The sequence below is a fragment of the Rhincodon typus genome, chromosome 8 (assembly GCF_021869965.1).
Source record: "Rhincodon typus isolate 14 chromosome 8, sRhiTyp1.1, whole genome shotgun sequence".
Taxonomy (NCBI): Eukaryota; Metazoa; Chordata; class Chondrichthyes; order Orectolobiformes; family Rhincodontidae; genus Rhincodon; species Rhincodon typus.
This window is the reverse complement of record NC_063339.1, coordinates 67,823,928-67,843,185: the sequence shown is the minus strand read 5'-3', so window position 1 is coordinate 67,843,185 and position 19,258 is coordinate 67,823,928. Positions and strand designations below refer to the sequence as shown.

The following is a 19,258-nucleotide window of genomic DNA, read 5'->3' as shown; positions in this document are numbered from 1 at the left end:
GCGATTAGACACATCTCAGCAGACTGAAATTTTTGTTTTGGTTCATTCACGGGATGAGGGTGTCACTGGCTAGGCCAACATTTATTGCCCATCCCTAATTGGCCAGAGGGCAATTGAGAGTCAACCACATTGCTGTGGGTCTGGAGCCACATGTAGGCCAAACCAGGTAAGGATTGCAGTTTCCTTCCCTACAGGACATTAGCGAACCAGATAGGTTTCTTTGGCAATGGATTCATGGTCACCATTATACTTTTAATTCCAGATTGCTTTTCCCTGGAATTCAAATTACACCATCTGCCGTGGCAGGATTTGAACCCGGGTCTCCAGAACATTGTGTGGGTCTCTGGATTGACAGTCCAGCGATAATACCACTAGGCCATTGCCTCACCAATATCAAGCCAGTCTTGTTATCAGCAAGGAATACCGCAGGATATTGGACTAGTCAGGGTGGCACTGTGCCCAGATTGCTTTTTGTAAGCCCCATGATGGTCATTTCTGCTTGATTGACTGATTCCCAAAAACAAATTAAAACTTAACTTCAGGTATTGCTATCCAGTGCCAACGTCAGCTCCGACATAAAATAATAATCGGGCACCTATTTGCAGCATTGGACCCCAAATTCCATCTTAAGAGAGGCATAGCGCCTCAAATGGGTGGCATCACGAGGCAGTAGGCATTTTTAATTTGGATGCTGATTGCATCATCAACATCAATGAAGCGGTAAAACAAAGGGCATTTTTCTGAAACCATTATCACTCCTCACTAACACCAGAACAGTGGATGAGGAGTGAAAGTTGAAACGTTGAGCATTCTGAGACCTCACTGACACATTGACGCTTCACAACAGATTGCTTTTGTTTCTTTTTCCACACTGAGATAATTACTCTGCAATTCTATTTGCTTTAACAGTTGGGTGCAATTCTCAAGAGTATTACTAGACAAGTATGACGAGAGGTTAGGTGTGAATCTGACTGATAGGTAACATTGGAGTCCCGCTGGCTGATGAGTTTACATACTTTCTTTTAGGGCAGATTCACATCACTGCCTGGAATTTCAATCACTCTCTCACCGTGTAACGTTCAGTCACTTTACATGTCTAATTTACCAGGGGTGAGCGAGCTATGCTCAGAATTTTAACCATGCCCTGAACCCCTCACCCTACCCACCGGATGGGCAAGAGGAGAAGGATATAAAACTGGCACTGACATCGTTCCGACTGCCCACCTGCCCACCGACACTTTTACGAACAGTGGGAGGGTATTGTGAGGCTCACTCACCTGCTCACTCAGCTAAGGGCCTTAACTAGCCAAATACCAGCAGCTTAGGGTCTATCTGCTGCTGCTCCTCTTTGCCTTCTTTGCCTTATCCCTGCAGCTAACCACCTCTATGTTAGCACTCCTTGTTCATCTGAAATGTTGGCTAGGGCGCTAAATCACCAGGTTATCCCTCAATCAGCTTCATAGGGCAAACCAGGTTATTTGCCCCTTGTCCTGTTGCTGTTCATGGGATCTTGCTTTGTGCACATCTGCTCACGTGGTTCCTACATTACCACAATCACTCACCTCATTAAATGCCTGTAAAGCGACTACGAGACATCATGAAGAGTGCAATATAAAGACTTGTCTCTTTGTCTCCTCTCCACCAGAATGGGACAGTCTTGAGCTGCCTTTCATTGATACATTGCAACTCTCTTCCTAAATCTCTCCACTTTGCCAAAATCACAAGGACCTCCTCATGGAGCATACGCTTCGCAATCTCACATAACATCTCTTGCCATTCCTGCTTGGATTTGACTTCCATCTAATTGTATTTCGTGACATCAAAGAACTTAGTCATAGGGTCATACAGCCCAGAAACAAATTCTCCATCAAACTTGTCCGTGCCAACCAGGTTTCCTAAAGTGAACTAGTCCCACTCGTCTGCATTTGGTCCACATCCCTCTAAATCTTTCTTATTCAAGAATGTCTTCTAAATGTTATAATTATACCCGCTTCTACCACCTCCTCTGATAGTTCATTCTCTGATCATTTCTCATGGCTCAGTCTTGTGGCCTCTCTCAGTGAGATTACCAAATTATCAGCACTGATGTGGAAAATGATTAATAGCAAGCCTTATCATGCTGGCCAACTTGAACTGGTTTAAGACGAAGTAAATCAATTTCTTGTCAGTTTGCTGAATGAGAAGATTTCTGGCCTGATTTAAATTTTTCTCATGTGGATGGCTTTTGATGGGAGTTAAAATCTTGCCCTTGTATTGTATTGTCACCAAAATAAATTTGAACCCAATTCGCAAAGTTCACTGAACACAATACAAAGACAGGGATCACCCAATGCTCCATCGAAAAGAAATGATCAATTGGAAAGATTTTAACCGGGAAATGTCTCTTTCAGAACAGAGGACCTAATGCAGCATTCGAGATTTGCAGCCCGAATATAGTCAACTAAATAAAGGGAAGAGATTGTACAGCTTGCATTTAAATAGCTTCTCCAGGTATCCCAAAAGACTTTGCAACTGAGAAAATGCTGCTGAACTGTTGTCACAATTTGGGAACATGGCAGCCAACATACACACAGCAAGATCCCACATATAGGAATCTGATTGCAACCAGACAATCCTCTTTTTTTGAAATGATGTTGGTTGAAAGACAAACATTGCCCAGGTCACAGGGGAGGAATCCTCTGCACTTCTTCCAATGAAAATTGTGCGTACAGTTATATCAAACGTCGTTTAGTGTCTTGTCAGATAAACAGCCACCCTTACAGGAAAGCACTCCCTCAGTAAGCTGGTCAACTGAAGGGCAACAGCTCCATTTCCAAACGTTACTGAAACAATAAGCAAGGTGAGTTTTTAGCTTTTTGATTGTTTTGCTTACTGCTCTAGCCATGATTGTTCACCCACCCAGGAAAAAAAAAAATAAGCAACTGGTTCATTTTGTTTCTATTAAATGTGCCACAATCAAATGACAATAACTTAAAAACACTCCAAGGCATCACTCAAAATCTTGACACAGGCACGGTTATGGTACCAAGCAAAACCAGGAAACAAGTCACGGCATATCTCTGCTGAAATGCCATTTACATTTCAGGGACAGTAGACTGAGTTTTGTGCCAACATTACGAAACTTGCATTATTCCCAATTAAGCGTGAGATTGGCGATCAGCAGCAGCTTATGCAGGCAACTCACAAAGATAGGCTAAAATACGGGACAGGCAAGTTTCGGGCTTTCTATATTGGCTGAAATGGGGTCCATTAAGGAAGTTATGCATTTCAACCAACTCAATATGCCCAGAGGAACAAAGGCTAAACACTCTGCACATCCCCACTAAACACAACAGGGCAGACAGCAAAAAGATGATGCAAAATGCCAGGTGGAATGAGCACCAATGTACCTTACGTACAAAGTACAATTTTTTGTAAAGAATATTCTAAATGACTCACTAACGAATTTGCATGACCATAGGTACAGCCACTTCCGTGCCATGAAGAATAAAGCAAGCATTCCAAGTGACTCCTGCCATCGCTCCAATGCTTCAGAATGTGCAAGGCCTTTCATGTGGTCACGGAACTCAGTCTGGAGCAATTATCATTTCCCAATCCTAATCTTTGGCAAGTACGAGTGATATAAGATTTCTCGCTCCATGGCTGGATGGAATAAGCCTTAAAGAAATACTGATGACCATAAAACAGCTATTCATCAAATGTTATTAAATGCTGTGGAGCCTGTCCCATCTAGCACAGACAAGTTGCCAAAAACTGAATGGATGCTTGCCAAAAACTACACAACATACTACTAAATCTGCAGGCCTAATTCTACCAATAAATTGCGATATTAAATACATCTTCAGATTTTGACGAATTTCTTTTAGTGGGGACACTTTGTGCTATAGGTATTAAATCAACTGAACTAATAATGATTGCATTATGTTTGTGTTTGTTAAAACAATTTATGCCTGCTGTTAATTATTGCTGTGCAATTGAATTTTTTTTTGAGGGATTGTTGTCAGAGAGATATGAATGCTGCCTGAGTAGCTATGAGCTCAGCTACTATTGCACATTGCAGTCCATGGAATTTTTTACTCAAACCTTGCCTGTTTTCAATTGGCATTGAGCCATGGAAGTTTTTTCTTTCCCCCCAGTTCTGGCACTGCAGCCTGGTGACTGGACTGACAATCACAATGGTTGGGTCACAGCAAGAATACGAATAAGTTCTGTCTGTGCCCAAGCCATTTGAACCCACAAGGTTAGGTGAAGATCCAGACTATGTTCCCACGATGCAGCTGATGTTGCTCTGTTTCGCGCTGGCATAAAAAAGCCTCGAGGGCAAGGAAAATAAAACAGATGGTGTTATTATTAGCGGTATGTAATGGTGTTGTTATATTTAAGTGTAATCAGGTGAAAGACATTGATTGATTAAGTACCTTGAACACATAGAAAGAAAGACTTGCAGATTGGAAAGCCTCCTCATGGGCCTGTGCTTGAGCCTGGCCAAGGCGAGCATTGACAAGTCCAGAAAGTGAGCCATAAAAGGTATCATTATACCCGACTGACTTTCTCTCTTCCATGGTTTTGTCACTGTCCAGGTCACCCTGGACTAGAGAACATGTTATCCATCCATTAATACTGTCTACTATCCAATTCAAGTTTTACGTAACTGGCAGGCACTGCAGGGGCTGGAGTGCATTATTTCCCCAAGGAATGTTATTTTAATTTAAATTCAAGTTCCTTTAAATTGTGATTCCAGTTATAGTGCTCCTTTTAATGTCTAATACCTCATTTAATTAGCTAATTTGATGGAAGTTTCCAAAGGAGTATGAAAGGGAACTTTTATATATTCTTAAACAAAGTATAAAGGAAGACTTTTGAATACAGTGTTGGTAGGTGGGAGGTAAAGGTATGTAATGTGACATTGAAAGGATCTGGGCCTGGCTTCATCTAATTCCAAGTTATCCCACTGCTCTAACCTCTTTCTGTTACATCCACACAGATGTAGCTGTTGACAAAAGGCTTCATCTCCCCCTCCCCCCTCCGCTCCATGATCCCCAACATCTGGTGAAAATGTGCACAAGCTAAACAATGGCTGCAGACATCTGACCAGTCCAGATCCCACCGCAAATTCATCCCCTTGCTGTCTGAATCTGCCCAAAGTTTCGAGTTCTGTTTTCTTCAGGAGCCAAGAAGTATGCAAAGTGGTCAAGGCTCTGGCATCAAACAGTCATCAAACATCATGTATGTAACATTGCAGCAGTTCTCCACGGACCATATTCTTTTACCACAATCACAACCTCGAAGTATAGTCTTGTTTTAAATTGGATCCAAATACTGCAACTGAAGACGAGAAGTCCATACAAGGTAACAGAAGTTCCTCTTCAGGGTTTGAAATCCTGCTCAGATCTTCAAACTAAAGGCACTGGGCTGGTTTATAACAGCGTCAATTTGTTTCTGGAGCTTTCACTTGATATGCAAACCGGAGATATGAGATGAAAGCTTCCTCTTTTTGATCACGCTTTGTAGATTACATGAAAACTTTGGCAGCCTTGTGCAATTTGCAGTGTGTGAAAATTTACATAATGGTCTGTTTTTCATAATCTGGCACTATGATGATTAGGAAAAGAATGTTACATTTATGAATTTCAAAATTTGAACTTAATTCAGTGTGGAATCTTTTGGAACAGATCTTTCTCTTAAAATTGACAATGTGTGTTGCAAAAGATAGTTGCCAAGGGTGATCTGGAGCCTTCAAAAACTCACAGACTGTCTCACAAAAGACAAAGGGATTCATTCTACAGCAAGAGTTGTCAAACTGCTCCTGTCCTGAGATCATCCAAAAGACATTCTGGTATTGAACAGACTTTCCAGAAATGAAGGAAGTGATTGGCTTAACTCTTCCGTCTACCCCTCCCACCGACCTCCCCCATAGACTCATTCCTCAGGATGAGTGTCTTCAAACAATAAACCAGGTTGTGGCTAACTTATTGCCATATTTGGTAAGAGAACTGTGAGAAGCCATGTTGCAGGCCCCTTGTAATCTTTAAGTGCGGCCTGCAGAAGGTCACACAGCAATAAGAGCAATAACATCGTGGCCTTCACAACCAAAGACTCCAACATGATTGGCCTGTTTCGTTTCAGGTCCACAAAAACAGCAATCCGCCCTTCCAGGGAGAGATGACAAGCGACTAGCTAGCGGGAATCCGAAACCAGGGCTGACAGTCTAAGGATACAGAGTAGAACCAAGATGAGGGGAAATTTCTTCAACCTAGATTTGGTGAGCCTGTGGAATTCTCTGCCACAGAAAAAGGTTGAGGCCAAAACATTGCATGCTTTTAAGAAGGAGTTAGATACAGTTCTTAAGGTTAAAGAGGTCCAAAGTTATGGGGAGAAAGTTGGAACAGGCTATCGAGTTGGATGAGCAGCCAATCATGGAGCAGGCTCAAAGGGCTGAATGGCCTACTCCTGTTCCCATTTTTCTACACTGCTATGGAACCAACTTTGTGACTGTGAGAAAGCCCATGCACCTGAGAGGATCCTGAAACAACATTAGTATGGCTTTACACTTAGTGAATTAGCCTAAGCTAGCTTCAAGTGTGAAGACATCTTCTTCATCAGGCACACCAATGCAGATTTTTCAGAACAAGCCATCAAGCGAATTATAAACAATTCTATTTGTTTATAACCTGCCAAGGTCCAGTGGTCTCCACAAATGTCCATTCCTGGAGTTTGATTATACGTGTGACTGTGTGAGTGAGTGCCTCACTAGATTTGAGGTGAGCGCATGGATTAAAATCCTCTTTATTGCAATCTGGCAGCTTGTTCTTCAAATTGTCCACACACTCAGGGGTCAAGCTAGACATGAATCTTCCTCTCACAAGCTTACTGATTACAGAGAGTTCCAAAGGGAACTATAATTTCAGCATAAAAACCAAAAGAACTGAGGATGCTGTAAATCAGGAACAAACACAGTAGTTGCGAGAAAAGTTCAGCAGGTCTGGCATCATCTGTGAAGAAAAGAAATCAGAGTTAACCTTTCGGGTCCAGTAACCCTTCCTCAGAACTGACGGTAGCTGGTCCCTCCCCGCTATTGGGACACCCCGGTCCACACTTCCCTCACCCCCATGCCCCACCCACTGCCCTATGGCACCTTCCCCTGTAACCGGCGAAGGTGCAACACCTGCCCATTTACCTCCTCCCTCGCCAGTAGCCAAGGGCCCAAACATACCTTCCAGGTGAAGCAACACTTCACTTGCACTTCCCAGAATCTAGTCTACTGCATTCGCTGCTCACAATGTGGTCTCCTCTACATTGGGGAATCGAAGCATAGACTTGGTGACCACTTCACAGGACATCTACGTTCTGCTTGCAAAAAAGGCCCTGAACTTCCTGTTGCCTGCCACTTTAACACACCACCCTGTTCCCTGGTCAACATCTCTGCCTCTGGCTTGCTGCAGCGTTCCAGCAAAGCTCAACGCAAGCTGGAAGAACAACACCTCATTTTCCGCTTGGGGACCCTGCAGCCCTCTGGACTCAATATCGAGTTCAATAATTTTAGGGCCTAAACTTTCCCATGTCCCAACGCCCAAACCCACACACCAGGCCTTGTTACCATTTTACACCCACTGTTGTTAGTCACTAACAGTCCCCATTAACAACTATTCACCCTCCGAGCTAGATTGTTATCAACCCTTTTGTCTATCCAACTATTCTTCTCTCTCTATGGGCTCTATCCTATCGTTTACTCCCTACCCTATCCTTCTCCCTATTTTCTGCATATAAACCAACGTTTTCTCAGCTACCATCAGTTCTGGGGAAGGGTCACCAGACCCGAAACGTTAACTCTGATTTTTTTTCTTCACAGATGCTGCCAGACCTGCTGAGCTTTTCCAGCAACTTCTGTTTTTGTTCTTGTATAATTTCAGCAGTTCACTCTCATTCTGTCCACGATGACCAAAGAGCAGCCAAAGAACCTCGTGAGGTTACCTCCTATTGCTATAACACGAGATTGTGTTTATTATACAGCCTTTAAATGTCCACAGAGATAACCAAACCAAAATTGGTACTAAGCTAAAGATGGAGACATTAGGACAGGTAACCAGAAGCTTGGTCAGAGAGATCAATTTTAAGGAGTGTCCTGAAGGAGATGAGAGAGGATTAAGCAAGGACATCCTGAACTTAGGACCCACACAGCTACAGGCACAGCCACCAATGGCGGTGAATATAGTGGGGAATGTTCAAGAGAAGACACAGAGTTGGAAGAATACAGATCTCATTTGGGCGGGGGGGGTGGTTTGTAGAGGTAGACATATGGAGGGCTGAAACCATACAGGTATTTGAATGTGAGACTAAAAATTTCACAGTCAAATAAATAGTTGATGGGGGCCAATGTCGATTAGCAAACTCAAATGAATGAGATTTGGTGCATGTTAGGATTCAAGATGCACATTTAGGTTGAATTCAATTTTATGGAGTGTTAAGATGAGAGATAAGTCAGGAAGGCATTGGAATCCAGAGGTAACAGTAGTACAGTACTGTTAAATACATGTCATATATAACATGAGGACAGAGTGTTGGAAATACTGTTCTAGTAACGGTATCAACATTTCCAGCAAGGCTGCCGAATAGCTCTAACCGGAAATCCCAATAGATTTCCCTTTCCCTGATTCCGACTTATGAAGTGAGTTGCAGGACCTCCAGGGGCACAGGTCAGCTGACACAGCACAGCTCAAGGATTTAACTCTGGCTGTTGCCTGGTACACACGGCTCAGCGACTCACTGGATAAACTTTAGTGCCTCCAGAAAGCAGCAAAAAAAATGGATTGTTTTGTCGGAAATCTTCAGCAGACCAATGTGAGGACTGTTCGCAGTTGGACCCATTTTAATTTCTTTTTATTCTACTTCTGACAGTAAACACTTTGCTGAAAAGCCTCATTGGCTAAGGTGTTGCCATGGAGGGAATAATCAGAGAGTGTGCTTGACAAACAGTCAGCATGTAATTCTCCACTAATGTAAATTGTTGTGATCTTTTGAAAATTGGAACTCTTGCATTTGTCCTGATAAATAACAGTTGTAAATTTCCAGCAAGATATCCTTGCAGCAATATATTAACCTCCTTCTGTACTGTAGCCCGTGACAGAACATTAATGGCTATTTCATTAATAATTCTAAAAATTGGAAGTGTGGAAGGGGAAAATATGTACCTATTTTCTATAAAGAAGAGTTGTCAGCCTAAATGGTATGCAGTTAAAGATTTACCTTGCAAGTTTGAGTTGGAAGGAATCTACTCGAGAAAGCAAAGTGTGGTCCTTTAGTTCTTGTCTGTTCGCACATGATTTGTAATGCTAACCCCATTTTAACCTCAGACTTTTTTTTGTAAAATTAAAAAAATGTGGTCAATTATATAAAATGAGGACAAGGAAAACCATTTCACTCCCTGTCATCAGTCTGAAGATGAAAACTATGACCATGTGTTTTTCAAAGGAGATATAAAAACGTCTGAAGACTGCCAAAACATAGATCTTTCTGAAAGCTGACTAGATTCAGGATCAAATCAGTGTGTATTATTTAAACCAGCACAATACCAAAGGTCAACAATTTGTGCTGTTTCTGAGTGTAATAGTTCACATTATCATTCTTTGGATTTTCTGTGGTTAACAGCTATTATTGGCAAAAATTTGTAGGGGCCTGAACAATGTGGACTATGGTGAGAATTATTGCAGTATTGTAAGAGGAGTCTGGCGATATCTATCTCAACATTGAGAGGAGTTTACTGCATCTTTTATGCATTTCCTGGGAAGCGAGGTGAGTTCTTCACCAGTCGGTGGTGAGGTGCTAATTAAGGGGGAGTATTGCTTGTTAAACAGCTTATTAACAACACAACTCAGCTCATTAATCGAAATTGCTGAAAAACCTCAGCAGGTCTGGCAGCATCTGTGGAGAGAAATCAGAGTTAACGTTTTGGGTTGAGTGACCCTTCCTCAGAACTATCCAGAGAGGTCATTTTCTTTGTCCTTTTCCCCAAAGGAATACTCCAGGGGAAGGTTCACAAAAAGTAATTATAAACTTCACTCCAGCTACTGTAAATTCTCAACTTATGAATGTAGTTCCACAGTCACAATTAAATTGTTCTGAGGAAGGGTCACTCGACCTGAAACATTAACTCTGTTTTCTCCACCTCAGATGCTGCCAGGCATGCTGAGCTTTTCCAGCAATTTCTGTTTTTCGTTTCTGATTTACAGCATCCACGGTTCTTTCGGTTTTTATTTAGCATTCAGCTCATTAATATTCAACTTCCTTTTCTTACCAGATGCAAACAAACTAGACATCAAGAATTGCCAATATGAAGGTACCTGACAATTTTACCTCACTGTAAATCAGGAACAAAAACAAAGTTGCTGGAAAAGCTCAGCAGGTCTGGCAGCATTTGTGAAGGAGAAAACAGAGTTAACGTTTCGTGTCCGGTGACCCTTCCTCAGAACAAGAAGGGCCCTTCCTTCCTTCTGAGGAAGGGTCACCGGACCCGAAACGTTAACTCTGTTTTCTCCTTCACAGATGTTGCCAGACCTGCTGAGCTTTTCCAGCAATTTTGTTTGTGTTTGAGACAGAACTAACAGTTGTTGAAAATACACGTTGCCTGAGATCTATAAGAGAAATGATAGCCAGGAGGCATTCAACCTGGAGGGGTGGTTTCAGTTATGAAGGAAGATACAAGCAATCTGACTGTTACCAGCATTTCTTGGTTATCTTTTAGTACCACAACATCATGAAGTTCCACTCCACTAAATTTGCGCGATGGAATGTTGGGCTGTACAAACAGCACCGAATTAGTTTGCCAGAACGCCATGATGTTGCAGGTCCATACAGGACAGCCTCCTACATCGCATCTTGCTAGGAACTCCATCGCCTTCAACACAGTGAAACAACCTGATTGCCAAACACCAGTAAAACGTCCAGAATAATACTTGTAAGAAGACCAAACTTCAAGTGAACACAATTTATCCACAGGTGGAACTGACTGGCAAGTTGACTTGGATTGGTTAGGGTGTTGCCATCGGCGAAAGCAATGAGAAACTGAGAGCTCCCTAAATCTCCCAGGTAATTCAAAACTGGCCCAAGACTTGAATATACAAGCAACCCCGCCCAGGGCTGTAAATGTTCTTGAGTCCATTGACAAATCGGTTTGTGCACAAATCAGAACACGATGCAGGACAATACAAAATAACTGTTCATAAGTACAGGAAACATTCATATGTTGGATCTGTAAAATTAACATTATAATAGACTCCTGAATGGGATCTCATTTGTGTGTATTAATGTTTGTAAGTTAGACGCTTGTAAATTGGGAATGGCCTGTATTGCTTTTGTATGCAGAAAATGGTTCCTGCATATGAATGCATGTCACTGAGCTGAATTGCCAACTAACCAGCACCCTATAAGTTATTATGATCATTTGAGATTTGACATTCATGCATTTGTCCTGAATAGTGTAAGATGATGTTTCTCTCCAACAATATTCAAATTCTCTGCTACCGAGTGGCTGTTAATAACATCTGTACAATGCAAGAAGCTGATCACCTAAATGATGAACAACAATGCTGAATAGACCACAATCCACTTTGAGAACAGAGACAATCATATCATATAGCTAGCTGCGGTAGAATCTATCTGTACTGGGTTTTCAGCTGAAGTAATCTCATTTTAATTCATATCTTTTGCAGGCTTTGTGGCTCAGTGGATTCAACTAAAGATGCTTTGAGATATTCATTACCACAATTAAACCTATGAGAACAGTAAATTACATTCTCACCAGCTTACCTGCATAAAGAGTGATTATTGGAATACCTCAGTGCAGCAGATATTTCACAATTGGAGGTATAGTGCATTTACTGCGAAGAGGTAATCTATTCAGTTTCAAGTACATCAGCATATATTCGTTTGACTGCCAACCTTTGCAGTGACAAAAACATGCAGCCTTGAACAGTCAGAGAACATTTTTAAAAATTTGTTCTGATTCTGCATTCTTCATTGAGTGGTGAGTTTTAGTGTAAAGCAATCTAAACATCACTGTTTCATTGCCTGATATTTGCCTGAACTTGTTGAATCCTATGAATCTTAGATCCTCTAGGCCTGCGTGACTCAGCGCTGATCAAATCACTTATCTAAGGGTCCTCTTTAAAGGTTTTTGCCTGCAGATTGAAGAAGCTTTTCATGTCACTCTGAGGTCTGGTGCCTTTACATCATTTCCCAAAAAACACTGGCTCGTAAGATTTTCACAACAGTATAAGAGACAGAGGCTTGGAGTCTAACATCAACAGATGTCGAGGGGCAAGGCAGACAGTGGGGAGGTGGTCTCAGTGGGGGTGGAGTGGGAGGGGGGGTCAACTGCTTTTTTTTTGTAATTGACTATCAATATTTGAGCTGGTTTCATCTGCAATCAATTAAAAGTCAATCAGTCAAATCGCATTTGTCTCTTCTGTAGGATAATCATGAAAAATGGCTCCAAGACAGCGACATTTGGCAATGGTCTCTCCCCGTAATCACCCATCACTCTGTGCTGTGCTGACGACGGCGTGGTGATGTGAAAAGGGCTTACCTTGTAGCTCTTTGTCCTTGAATGGATCATCTCCCTCCAGGAGCTTAGATCTGGCATTGCTGTCGCAGTCTGGGGTTTGGTAACTGGAAGGCAAAACAGCAACACTCAAAATACACGTTGGAAATCAGTGGGGCTCGTGCCAGGTAGGGCTGTGATCTACTTGACAACAAACAGGCTTAGGCTAATTCATAACAACAAGCAACACTTGAACCACACAACTACCAAGCAATGACAAGTGTCCCATCTAAGCTGCGCAGGCCATCCAAGAGTCCACGCACACCAATTGGTGTAATCGAAGTATTGACTTCCAGTTTCAGAGGTCCACACACCAAGGGGAAGAATTCAAGGGAGTACTGATGATGACCATCGCTCACTGATATTACCATCACTGAATCCCCCTCACCATCAACATCCTGATGTTACCAGCGACCAGAAACTTTACTTGCGCCAGCCATATAAATACTGTCGCTGGAAGAACAGGTCAGAAGAACAGCTGGGAACTCTGCGGTGAGTAACCAGTCTCCAAACTCCCCCAAGCCTGACCATCATCTAAAGGCACAAGTCAGGAGTGTGACATAACACTTGCCACTTGAGTGCAGCTCCAACAAAACTCAGGAAGATCCCCAGCGATCCAAAGCAAAAGCAGCTTGCTGGGCTGGCATTGGCACCCTAAACGTTCACTCCCTCTAACTGGCCCAGAGTGGCATCAGTGTGTATCAGCTACAAGACACACTCCACTTGCCAAGGCTCCTTCAATACACCTTTCAAACTTGCGATCTCCAGCATTAAGGGCAGCAGATGCATACGAATACCAATGACCTGCAATTTTGCTTCCAAGGCACACAAATTCTATGAACCCAATTCACAATTCCTTCACAGTCATGGGACAAAATCCTGAAATTCCTTTGCTAACACTGCTGTTATACCCCAAGAATTAATTAGACAGGAGATCTTGTAGACAAGCCCTACACATTAAGGCCCCATACAGCTTCAGAAAGGCATCCTTGTCTCTGTACTCATACTCCCTAAAAATGAAGGCCAACATACCATTTGCCCTCTGAACCCCTTGCTGCACCTGCAAGCTGGCTTTCAGTAACTGGTGCACAAGACCATGCAGGTCCATTTGTACCTCAACATTTCCCAGTTTATCATCATTTCAATAATGCTCTGTTTTTCTCTTCCTTCCTAAGTAGATAAGGCAAATGGAACTAGTTTAGTTTGGGAAACTTGGTCGGCATGGACGAGTTGGACCGAAGGGTCTGTTTCCGCGCTGTATGGCGCTATGGCTCTAGCTGTAGTGGTTCAAGAAGGCAGCTCACCACCACTTTCTCAAGGATAATTAGAGATGGGCAACAAATGCTGGCCCTTTCCATTTACCTCTTGAACAAATGAAGGGAAAAAAAACGCTACAGAAAACAAAACTAAAGAACCACTGATGACAGAAAGCAGAAACAAAACCAGAAATTGCTGGAGAAACTCAGCAGATCTGGCAGCACCTGTGGAGGGAAATCAGAGTTAACATTTCGGGTGCAGTGACCCTTCTTCAGAACTGAAAAGGTACTAAGCTGGTTGTCACAATTGCCAAGCTACGTCTCACCTTGAGCAAGCCATGAGTGGTCCCCCAATTTTACACAGGTGGCTTCAGAGAAAGCAAACACATGAATTCGTAATTCAAAGAATCAAATTCCTGGTTTGACTTTTGCATTGCTAGAAGACACGTCACTGAGCAGCACCAAAACTGGTTTTCAAACTCACGATTACAGGTTATTTCCAGAAAGGTTTTAAAGGTATGAAGAATTTGGAATGTGGACAGAAGGAGAATATTTCTGAGTGGGAGTCTGCTTAGCTTGGACGGCTAGAGTTTGATGGAGAATGGTGTCAACACCATGGGTCTAATCCCTGTCCCAGTTCTGGTATTTCCTGGAGAACAGCCCCTCCACCTTGCTATATACTTGGCAGACTGCAGCTCCTCAAGCAAATATTAACAATTGTCTCTCTCTGATAAATAGAGATGCCTGCGGTCTTTTGTGGACTACAACTAACTACAAATGTCAATGAAAATGACCTACCTGTGTCAAACCAGAGGTGTGTATTACAAAAGGGGATCTACGTATGGCCACCTGGGTGACTAATGTAGCTAAAAACTAGGAGTGCTCAACAATCTTCCTCTCCCTTTCAACAAGGAATTATTTGAATTGTTCCCTCTGTCTGAATTGTATGACAGTTCAACTAAAAGTTGCTTTCAGATTCACATCCTGCTCTATAATGTTGTATTTTCTCAATGGTGGTTTGTGTTACAAATACCAGAAGAGTACCAGGCATGGCTGTTCACTATGTTAGCATGCTGTCAATTCTTTGTTTGGGCAGTCTGAACAGATTATACCTAGGGCTTAAAATTGCCCTGCCTTAGGCACAAATTGCCACTATTTTTATAACTGTCAGAAGGGATCTAAAGATGTCTCATCGTGAAAAATCAACAACTTCACAGCAGAAAGCAATTTTCTGTTGAACTGAGAGTGAAGGCTTGTTGAGATTGAGTGGTGGGAGTTATGGCTTATGCACATCTGGCCATGCTGTCTCTGACAGGTTGGGGGATGGGGTCGCTGAGCTTTACACACTGGCTTTCAAGAGGAAAAGGTAATTTCTTCCCCATCGGGATGGATACAAAGATATGAGAGGTTTTCAGCTCAACTCGCCAAAACAAATGTGCTTCTAACCCTGCAGCAAAAACTGAGTTGCCAGAAGGTGTGAACCTCACAGCGCCAAATCCCATCGATGTTGCTGAGGCTGCCTTATGATTGCTAAACTGCAAATGCAACTGTGCACATTACTTATAAACATGAGCTGCAACTGTGCACTCTAACATACAACAGCTGATGTAGTGAGCTTTGAACATGGTGCATTTTCTCCCCACCTAGTTTAGCCTAGCTTGTATGCGAAGAAAACCAAAACTATTGCAATGGTAAGTAACTGTGAAATCACTTAGTGCACCTTGTGAACTTTTACTGGCTTCCCTGGGGGCCTCTCCTCCAACCCCCACACCTCCCCTACCACCCCACCACCCCCCAACAAAGGAATGAACGAACAAAGCATTTTGGCACCTGTAACAACATCTGACCAGAGTAAGTCTCACAGCCAATAGGTCACATGTGGTCTTCCATCAATGGCAGATTTCAAGAGAAAGCTACTGTTTAAACAACGGACAAAAAAAAATATGGTGCAGCAGGGAGGAATATGTATATAGATGGGAGAGAATAACATTTACAATTCATATCATTTCCAGCTTAGTCCACACAAGCCATGCTACACAGGGTTAATCATGAATTCTGTGTAAGAATGAACTAACTGTGCAAAAATTCCAAAGTATACATTCAGTTATGATTGGAAAAGTGAGGCTGGGAATATATATTTTCTAACAGTTTTGTCAGCAATTTTAATTTTGATTGGCTGAGCATTTTTTTTCATAAATGAAATTAGGATTAAAACCAGCATTTTTAAATTCACCGACAGCGCTTTACATTATCTTGCATCAGTGAACCAAAATTCTTTTTCTGTATCTGAAGGAAACATTTCAACTCAACGTCAGCCATGGCATTAAATTTCTGGAAAAATCCTTGATCTTGACGGTATTGAAAGTTCCATGGCTACATGATTTTTCTATTGTAAAATTAAGTTAAACATTTGATGTTATTCACCTGTCACCGTCTTCTTGTGACTAGGGCCAATTACATGTCAGAGAAACAGTCATCACAGTTCCTTTTCAAATATTTATCCCCTTCCCTATTAAAAGGTACAATGGATTCTCCTACCATTTCTGTTTCTCGTAGGGCCTCTCTCTCTCCCTTCTATTTTTCTATGGCTATCTTAATTTTATGCCTTTTAGTTACCAGCTCATTGGTAATTGAAGACAGATTTTCCCAATTCCCTCTACTCTGAATACAACAACATTCTTGCACTTACGTAGCACATTTAACAACACAAAGCAAATTTCAACACACAGTCACATAAGCCCATATGGGTCAAAACATAGTTTTTTTCTAGTTCTTTCATGGAACGTGAGTTTTGCTGCCTAGGCTAGATCTTGTTGCTTGCCGCTAACTACCCTCGAGGAGGTGATGGCAAGTGATTCCAAAGCAAAAGGGCCAGGGAACCCAATGATGGAGCCATTAAATTTCAGGATGCTTGGAAGTTCAGAATCTGAAAAGTGCCCAGATGTCTCAGAAGGTGCTGGCGGACATGATCCCAGTGACAGGCAGGAACATGGCAGTGGAGGAATTGAAAACGAGGATAAGATTTTTGACAGTGCTTCTGGGAAATGCAACAGGTCATTGTAGCACCTGCAACGCAGGTTAAATTATTTCAATAGCCTGCCCAACCTCTTGCCCCATCTCCTTTAAACATAAAAGTAGGCACAGGATTTTAAAAATGTTACCTTCTGACCTAGCCTCAATCCATTTTAGGTTTCACAGTTTGGCGGAAAGAGAGGGGAAAGATTTGATAAAGCGAGAGAGAGATGGAAAAGGGGCAGAAAGGATAAGTAAGACAAAGCATGAATATTTTAAATGTGACATCTTTACACTCACTAATAATTGACTCCATGTAGAAGTGTGTGATCAGTTTAAAATATTCCCCTCTGTGGATCAGAGAGGGCAATCACTATCATGTTAACAATTACACTGTTATAAAGGTAGTTAAACACTTAATTACCCAGACTTCACTTGCTGCAACAAGTTGAGTAGATATTTAATGTGCAATCCAACAGGTTCTTAATATTAATTTGGAAATGAAGGGCCTGATGCCATTTCTTTTGCAAAACAAACAGTGGAGTGGCTTAAATGGATCAGCAAATAACAGACAGTCTAACTCTTATTCGCTCTGTGAATATGGCTTGCAATGTGCTCACACGTTATCCCTTTTCAACAGCTAAATATATGTAAATTTATTTTATATACAATATGTAAAGTTACAGCTATTGTAAAGATAGTCCTGAACACATTGCAACCCTTTCAAAGATGAGGTAGTACTTGCAATAGAAGCCCCAGGATTTTGAAGAGCTGGTTAACTACGGCTCTGTTTTTACAAACTATTTGCCATGAAAATGGACTCAAACTGCAAAAAATAAACTGAACAGCCCAATCTTGATGACACAAGTTTCATTTGGATTCGGTGGACTGATTTAAATTGAAGAATACTCAATATTTTAAAAAAGGCATAAGCAGGAACAAGATTTCTGGCCACAGTAACTACAGCAAAACTGGGGGAGGTAATGGCCTAGTGGTATTATTGTTGGGCTGTTAATCCAGAGACTACATAATGTTCTGGGGACCCAGGTTCAAATCCTACCACAGCAGAGAGTAGAATTTGAATTCAAGAAAATATCTGCAATTAAGAATCTAATGATGACCATGAACCCATTGTTGACTGTTTGGGGGAAAACCCATCAGGTTCATTAATGTCCTTTAGGGAAGGAAACTGCCATCCTTACCTGGTCTGGCCTACATGTGACTCCAGACCTACAGCAAAGTGGCTGACTCTGAACTGCCCTCTGGGCAATTAGGGATGGGCAAAAATGCTGCCTGGCCAGCAACACCCTCATTCTGTTAATGAATAAAGGAGAACTGCATTTTTTATTAGAAAACAATCATTAGTGTCTATTTTATACAATAAACAACAGATGATGTGAAGCTGGCTTATGAAGTGAGTAGAAAGCAGTATCCTCATGAAAGTGTTTAAATTGTAACACATTGTAAATGTTGTTGTTTGTGACATGAATTGATGGTAAACAGTCTCATTGAAGAGCCACATCACACTTTCCACAACCTCAAGACAATCTAAAATACATCAAAGAGTATTTTAAAAAAATAAATTCTGTGTATTTAATTCGACTGAACCCTTTTTTGTCACTTACCAGCAGTCTATGGGTCAGAGTCATAGAGAGATACAGCAGGGAAACAGCACCTTTGGTCCAACTCCCCCATGCCAACCAGGTATTATAAATTAATCTCGTCCTATTTGCCAGCATTTGGCCCATATCCCTCTAAACCTTTCCTTTTCCTATACCCATCCAGATGCTTTTTAAATGCTGTAATTGTACTAGCCTCCACCACCTCCTCTGGCAGTTCACTTCATACACTCACCACCCTCTGTCCGTCAGGTCCCTTTTAGATCTTTCCCCTCTCACCCTAAACCACATTCCGCCCTTCGTTTTCAAATAAAAATTATTAAAAATGTACAAAGAATCCTAACCAAAACCTATGTCCTCTAGTTTTGCACTCTGCTACCCTGGGAAAAAGATCTTGCCTATTCACCCTATCTGTGCCCCTCATGATTTTATAAACCTCCATAATGGTCACCCCTCAGCCTCCGACGCTCCAGGGAAAATAGCCCCAGCCTATTCAGCCTCTCCTTATAGCTCAAACCTTCCAACCCTGGGAACACCCTTGTAAATTTTGTCTGCACCCTCTCAAGTTTAACAACATCTTTTCCACAGCAGGGTCATGAAGTGGCTCACTCTGTTCCTACCAGCTGCTCAGTAAGCCTGTTAGCCTGAGAGAAGATCCCCCACCTCATCACCAGTCTATGAAATCCCAAGCTTTCATTTCCCTTTATATACCTAACTGATTCCAATTCGTCCGATTTTTCTCTCCATCCATTTCATTCTCAATCCTCAAACCTCAC

The 19,258-nt window shown here is 42.0% G+C and overlaps 1 protein-coding gene across 5 annotated transcripts in view; it reads right to left on the bottom strand.

Moving 5' to 3' along the window:
• smoc1 (SPARC related modular calcium binding 1) overlaps nt 1–19,258 on the bottom strand; it is a 234,822-nt gene that overhangs the window by 94,201 nt on the left and 121,363 nt on the right. For all 5 annotated transcript variants that reach the window (XM_048600257.1, XM_048600258.1, XM_048600261.1 and 2 more), the window contains exon 9: nt 12,581–12,663. In XM_048600257.1, the coding sequence (XP_048456214.1) occupies nt 12,581–12,663 (83 nt within the window). The remainder of the gene's footprint in view (nt 1–12,580; nt 12,664–19,258) is intronic.